General features: G+C 42.9%; 1 protein-coding gene and 1 long non-coding RNA gene across 7 annotated transcripts in view; one reads left to right on the plus strand and one right to left on the minus strand.

Moving 5' to 3' along the window:
- TMEM131L (transmembrane 131 like) overlaps positions 1-3,301 on the plus strand; it is an 83,133-nt gene extending 79,832 nt beyond the window's left edge. For all 5 annotated transcript variants that reach the window (XM_065692963.1, XM_065692983.1, XM_065692973.1 and 2 more), the window contains 3 exons: positions 352-440; positions 1,296-1,438; positions 2,889-3,301. In XM_065692963.1, the coding sequence (XP_065549035.1) occupies positions 352-440; positions 1,296-1,438; positions 2,889-3,167 (511 nt within the window). In that variant the 3' untranslated portion in view covers positions 3,168-3,301. The remainder of the gene's footprint in view (positions 1-351; positions 441-1,295; positions 1,439-2,888) is intronic.
- A 2,243-nt stretch (positions 3,302-5,544) lies between these two features.
- On the minus strand, positions 5,545-6,500 carry LOC136021121 (uncharacterized). 2 transcript variants are annotated; one of them, XR_010615679.1, is made up of 3 exons: positions 6,438-6,500; positions 6,201-6,293; positions 5,545-5,788 (listed from the first exon to the last, which is right to left on the minus strand). It is a non-coding gene; the product is annotated as an uncharacterized LOC136021121 (long non-coding RNA). The 2 variants fall into 2 exon arrangements; XR_010615675.1 differs by lacking the exon at positions 6,438-6,500 and having other exon boundaries at positions 6,201-6,419.
- Between the last annotated feature and the right edge of the window lie 104 nt (positions 6,501-6,604).

Below are 6,604 nucleotides of genomic sequence, written 5' to 3' on the forward strand. Positions count from 1 at the left end.
ACATTACATTATTTCACTTTATATCTACCATTTCCATGGTTGTGGGAAAGAAGTGCAATTATTTTCTTTCTACAGAGGAAGAAGTTGAAGCCAGTTATGTATTGCAGGACTCTGGTAGCTGTCATTACAAGTCGTTCATCCTCCCAGAGGGAAAAGAGCTCAGTGAGAGAATCGTTGCATAGTGTGTCAGAGTGGATACTGGCAGAAGTGGCAAGCAGAATGTGAAAATCCTCATCATCAGTTGCAGGCATTTTGCATCCAACAGCTTTACGTTAAATAAGTATTTCTAAACAGTTTTCAAGAGTTCTGCAAATTGTTTCTGACAGCAGATTTTTCTTTTCCTTGGGACAGCTTCATCGACTGGAATGCAGCTTGCGACAGCCAGTTCTCCAACATGTATTGTCCGCTAGAGATGAATGAATATGGTGCTTTCCCAGAAGGTAAGTTGAAATAAAGCTTATGAATTATCACTGGGCATGATGTTTTTTCCTCTCACCTTTTGTAGAGCAAAAGGCTGAGCTTGTCTATAAACATCTGGGTGTTGATTGCTTAAGTGGGCTTTATGGTTTCCAGCTGACTGGGTGCTCTGTAGTAATAAACAATGTCTACATGTGGTGGATGAGAAGATTGGTTTTTGTATGGAGTTATTAAGCCTGCAAAGCCAGTCTACAGGACTCTGAGAGGGAATAGAGAAAAATTCTCATGACTACAGTATTACATAAATCTTTTTGCATAATTTTCTTTGTTTCCCCTCTGGTAGGCTTCTGCCTTCAAGTGTGTGAAACAGAAGGCCTCTTGTGACCAATTACCTTTTCAGGCTAGAATTTCTTGGCTTGGGAAGCACACTGGCAACAACCTAGAATTCTTTAGCATTACCTAAGCAATAATTAAAGGTCAGGCTACAGTATCACAGGCAGCACGGTGATCCCTCAGGTGCTTAGAGCTGAGGCATGTTGGCAGTGAAGCCTGGGTAGGCTCTGCCATGCGAGTTCTGTTGCTAATAACGACTCTGCTCTCCAGTAGAGAGATTGCCAACCCTTTATCCTGTCCTCCTAATAGCAGTTTGTTAGTGGGTCCCTAATACAGAGTGGTAGTCCTGTTAACAGAAATTGTTACGCTTTGCTGCTGTGCTGCCCTGAAGCTGCCTGGAGTCACTGAAGGCAGTGCTTAAGCTGATTCCAGCCTGCTCACTCCAAGAAGATTCAGTGCTTCTCCACTGAAATGTTACTGTTATATTGTAAATACTGTTATATTGTAAAAGTCTTACTTTGCCTTCCTGCTTTTATAAACTGCAGAAAACATGAACTACCCCAGTGGCTTCCCAGGTACTGCCGCAGTGCAGAATACAGCCTTCATTGACCAGAACTGTCCCTCCACCTGGAATGCACCTCCCAACATGCCACCCGCCTGGGAGCCCACCAGTTATGTCAGCTCCACGGTGAGTACTGTCACTGCAAGGCTCTGCCTTTGTGCACCTCTTCAAAGCCTTCCCAGTGCATTCCTGTCTTTTCTACCTGTTCCTTGCACACTGTTCATGAATCCTTTAGCCTGAAGTATGTATGTGATGCTGGCATTGGTGGCCTGGCTTTTTCCCAGCTGTTGGTCAAGGTTGTTGCTGGACCATGTCTGTGAAATTTTAAGACAGATCCTCTTGCCTGAAAATTGACTGAAATCATCTTGCATATGGAAAGAACGTTTTGCACTTGCATAGTCTATTGAGACTTTTTCCTATCAAAATCAACCTTTCCAGATGAGGGTAAACCACAAAAAGTGCTGACAGCAAAACCCAGAGAGATTTGGAAATTGTAGAGCTGAATGGACAGCTGCTCTCAGTGACTTTGACAGGTTTTTTTTGCTAGGAAATCCAAGTGATTTAAGCTGGAGTTATGCAGATTTCTGAGTGGTGACTTTGACCTCTTGTGCTCCAGACTAGCCATGCTTATGTCAACCCATAGTGCAATGTAGTGACTTTGGTTCAAGGTGGTCTTTAATAGTAACCACCTTCTTTTCTGCTCATATTTCAAAATAGTCTGTTTTAGAATTTTATTTTTTTATTTACAGTAGGTTTATTTTGAGTAACCAAATCAAGAAATGTTTCCAACTGCAAAAGTGAAAATTCTGAGTGTTAAAAAGTGGCAAAACTGGTAGAAGACTGTTTGGTAACGTAGATGTGGCTTTATTTTGTATTTTATTCAGGAACGCCAGGAAACACAGAAGGTAAAGATTGGAAAATACATTAGATAATTCAATTAATTTCCCTGGCGAGCTTTTCCCCACAATACATTTCAGTGTTTCATTCAGTTTTAAAAGTCCCAAGACTTCCATGACCTTCTCCGAGAGGATTTCCTCACAGCCTAACACATCTTGCCCTCCAGGAGGTTCTTTATAAGCTTTCGAAATTTTCTAACTAAATTCCCTAGCTCCCAATTACGGTCTCTTTTCCACAGTGAATACCCCTCTCTGCTCCCAGCATGCAGTCTTTCAGTACTGACACATACTTCAACCTTTTTCTTGTCATTTCTTAGGCGTCCTTCACTTTTAACTCTGAAAACATATGTGGTGCTCTTTGTGTCTTCCATTTCTCCCTTATTTTTCTTAACAGCCTGACCAGAACTGAATATTGTATTCCTGTTACAGTAATATCGGTGCCATGCAGGGAGGAGCTCATATGGCTTCATTTAGCAAAGTGCCTTTACACACACACACTAATGCTGTTGTAATATTTTCTGCAAACGTACTGCTTTGTAAACTCATGCAGTTTTCTACTTGTATGTTTCCCAAGTTCTCTGTGTAGATTCACCTTCCTCCCACTCAATACTACATATCCACGTTTTCTTCCAAGTGGTCCATTTTGCAGTTTCCCATGATGTTTTTATTTTGCCCTACAGCCCTACCTCTCAAGCACCCGAAGCTTGTCTCCAATGTCTGGACTTTTTGGTTCCATCTGGGCACCTCAGAGTGATGTTTATGAAAGCTGCTGCCCCGTCAGTGCCACGACCCAGCACTCGACCCACGTGGAGAACCAGGCAGTTATGTGTAAGCAGGAATACTATCCAAGGTTTAACCCCTTCCGTGCCTACATGAACTTGGACATATGGACTACAGCAGCCAATCGAAATGCAAATTTCCCACTTTCAAGGGACTCGGGTTACTGTGGAAACGTGTGAAAGGAATTTGATTTTAAAATGTGAATAAAGATGCTTGCAATTTTGATTACTAGAGTAAGCTGGTTGTTGAATAGATTACAATGTTGGTGGATATTTTGGCACTTTTATATTGAAAATAAATTTTTTTTACTGAAGTCTGAGCATTCAGTGCATTTTACAAAGCCAGGACGCTGTTATTGTCAGGTAAAGGCTATAAATTTAAAACTCAATTTTTTTCAAGGCTAAGGATGCTGTTAGGTTCTTTAAAGCATCCACGAACCTGTACTGCATGTGTTTCTTCTGAAGTTTACATTCTGTAGTATAAATTAGGAGTGCTTTAGGATTTGCAGGTACAAACTTACACCCGTAAACAATCGTATCTGTACCAAACAGTAGCACTGGGGACGTACCTGTTGGTGCAGATCAGTGATGTCCCAAGTGGTGCCACTTCTGCTGCTGACAGGGTGTAAAATTCTGGCAGTAGAAAATAGGCTGAATTGGGCTTGTTTATCTGGCTTCAAAATGCAAGCTGTCACATGGGTGATGTTATGCTTGTGCAGTATGGGTAAGTGAGCATTTCTTCAGGAGCTTTTCCTTCTGAGTGACTCCTGACATATTGTGTTTATATTTTTAGCCTTCATGTTGCAATAGCATTCTCAGTGCATTTAACTGCCCTTATTTAAAATGCCAAAGCTTGAACTGGAACAAACGCTTCTTTGAGTGCAGAGTTCACACCATTCTCCAAAACAGAACAGCATTGTGTTAGCTCTTGTTGTGAGACTGAAGCTTTGTAGTGGGAAAGGCAATCAGGAAAGTGCTGCCACTCGTGTCAGGGCTGAATCCATCATGCATCATGTCTCAGCTTACCTCTCTGTAGAGCCTTTTCTTCTGGCGTGGCAGAGTGTGTCTGGGCATCTTTCCTCTTACGTGTCAAAAAGAGGGGAAGGTGTCCCATAGGTTCAGAGATGTCCTCAGCTAAGCCTGGAGAGAGTGAAGGAGGATCCAGTAGCAGGCTTGTACAGGCCTTAGAAAGAAATTCTTCACTATGAGGGTAGTAAGGTGCTGGCACAGGTTGCCCGGAGAAGCTGTGGCTGCCCCATCCTTGGCAGTGTTCAAGGCCAGGTTGGACGGGGCTTTGAGCAACCTGCTCTGGTAGAAGGTGTCCCTGCCTGTGTCAGGGGGTTGGAACTGGATGAGCTTTGAGATCCCTTCCAACCCAGACCATTCTGTGATTGTATAATAAAGATGGCAGAACCAAATCCTCTGTGGTGTCTGCTGGCACTGAGGCAAATGGCAGAGGTAGCAGGTTGCCACATGGAAGGTTCAGGTTGAACGTGAGGCAGAGTGACATCCCTTGGAGGGTGGTGCTGCAGAACAGGCTGCCTCAAGGGGCAGACAGATCTTTCTGCCTGAAGGCATTCATGACAAGGCTGAACAAAGCTGCACTGACCAGTGCTAGTGGTGGTGGCAGTCCTGCTCTTTGCAGGAGGTTGGACTAGGGGAGGCCATCACTGTCCATCTACCACTCTGAGGATTCTGTGAGCTTGAGGAAGTTCCTTACTTTTGCTGCTTCAGTTGGTGTCCTCTTGCTCTTTGAACGCAGACTGGAAGATGAGAACTCTGACGACGAGATGCTGAGGCTTTCCCATTTGTTTTATTCAAAGGCAGAGCAGAAGAGGCCCTGCTGACTGCCTTCAAGCAAGGCTGCTCGGCAGCCTAAGCTCCCAGACCTAAATTCTGGCCCTGCCAGTCTCACCATGTCTCTGAGCTGTCGGACCAGCTCCTCTGACTTGCTGGTTTCAGCTGGAAATGCTATCCAGGGGCTTGAAATGTTTCATCAGAAACATTTCCGTGTGAAGTTTATTTCAGTGAATCCACAGTTCCTGCAAAGAAAGCTGTGTTGAAAGATACCCTGCCACCTATGCTTTCATGTGTGCTTGAGTTAGCTCAGAAGGAGGTAGCAACTGGGTGGGATACTCAAAAAGCTGTTACATTTATTTGCTTTAACTGCTCATGGGGAAAGTGCTCTTCAGGCTTCCTTTGGTTTTGATGTCAGAAAAACGGGATCATTCCTGAATGCTTTTGAAAACCGTGGTGATTTAATGGCTTGATCAGGACCTAGTGACGGGAATCTTTGGCTGCTTTCCACAATGTGTTGTGCTGGGCAGGAATCTGTTTTAACTGCAGTTTAATCGTAATTGCATGTGATTCTGAAGGGAAGTTCACATGTTCGTATGAACTTTGATGCTCCTGGGATCAGTACTAAGCCGTGAGAAATAGTCTTAAGCACTGACATGCTTTCTGTGCACCTCTTGCCTATGGTAGGAGGCTTCAGGAGGAATAGAGTGGGAGTGCCAACGCAATAAATACGGATAAAAAAAGAAAAGTGTTCTCTTGGTTTGAAACACAATGAAATTCTTTATTCCCTTGATGATTTTGCTTGTTGTATAGCATGTCCATTGAATTTTGTATGTACAAAGGCACAGGAGAGAAGAGGAGACATGCAAAGCTGTGCCTAGTCAGCGTACTCAGCTCATTCTGTTAATTCTGTTAATTGTTTTAAGGAGATCTGTATTTTCCGTGCACTGAAGTTTTCTTCAAGTACCTGTATAAGTAGGTGCTTTTCTTGCAACTGTAATGACCTGTAACAACAAGAAGAAAACTCCGCAGAGTTATGATCAGCATTAGGTCCCTGTTGTAAGTAACGTATGTTTGAGACAGAATAGATTGGTAGACAGGAGAGAAAAAGAAGCTTGCAATATGCCAGGCAAAGACACTGTAGAGGTCAGGGATAGGGTTAAAAAAAAAACAAGTTAGAAAAGGTGACCTCTGTGAAGAAGCTGGTCAGAGTTGTTAAAGGCCAGCAAAAGACAAGGGAAATGAGCTGAAAACAACTGGAGAAATACTGCTAAGAAAGAAAACAATCATTCTCTTTAATCAAACCAGAACAGATCAAGAAGTCATTCCTCTGGGAGCTGTGTAGTATTAGGCAAAGTATTTCATATAACTTTTCATAACAATAGCTAAGGAATGTAACAAGCTCATTAAACTTACCAGGAATAATTGCTGCCATCAGGAGACATCTGTAGCTTAATTAGCAACCCACTCAACTCAAGTGCGTTTGGGCTCAGTTAAAAATCATTCCTCCTGCAGTAAAGGGGAAGATGAAATAAATAATTCCACCGTGAATTTCTTTGTACCGAGATGATTATAATTCTTCTGGAGTGAAACTGGAGAGGTTGCTCTAAAGACATCGCATTGTCGTGAGCAAAATAATTCCCAATTTCTTGCCTTGTGCCAGGAATTCCTTACAGCGGGAGCTTCCCTGATCTCTGAAACTTGTACCGATTTCTGAGAAACTGCAACAAAAGAAGTTTTTGATTAACCCAAGAAATGCATCAGGTTGCAAAGGGAGAAACAAAAATGCCAGTATAAAAGAGGAATGGCTTGCACAGTTC

This window comes from Lathamus discolor, chromosome 1, assembly GCF_037157495.1.
Source record: "Lathamus discolor isolate bLatDis1 chromosome 1, bLatDis1.hap1, whole genome shotgun sequence".
Classification (NCBI taxonomy): Eukaryota; Metazoa; Chordata; class Aves; order Psittaciformes; family Psittacidae; genus Lathamus; species Lathamus discolor.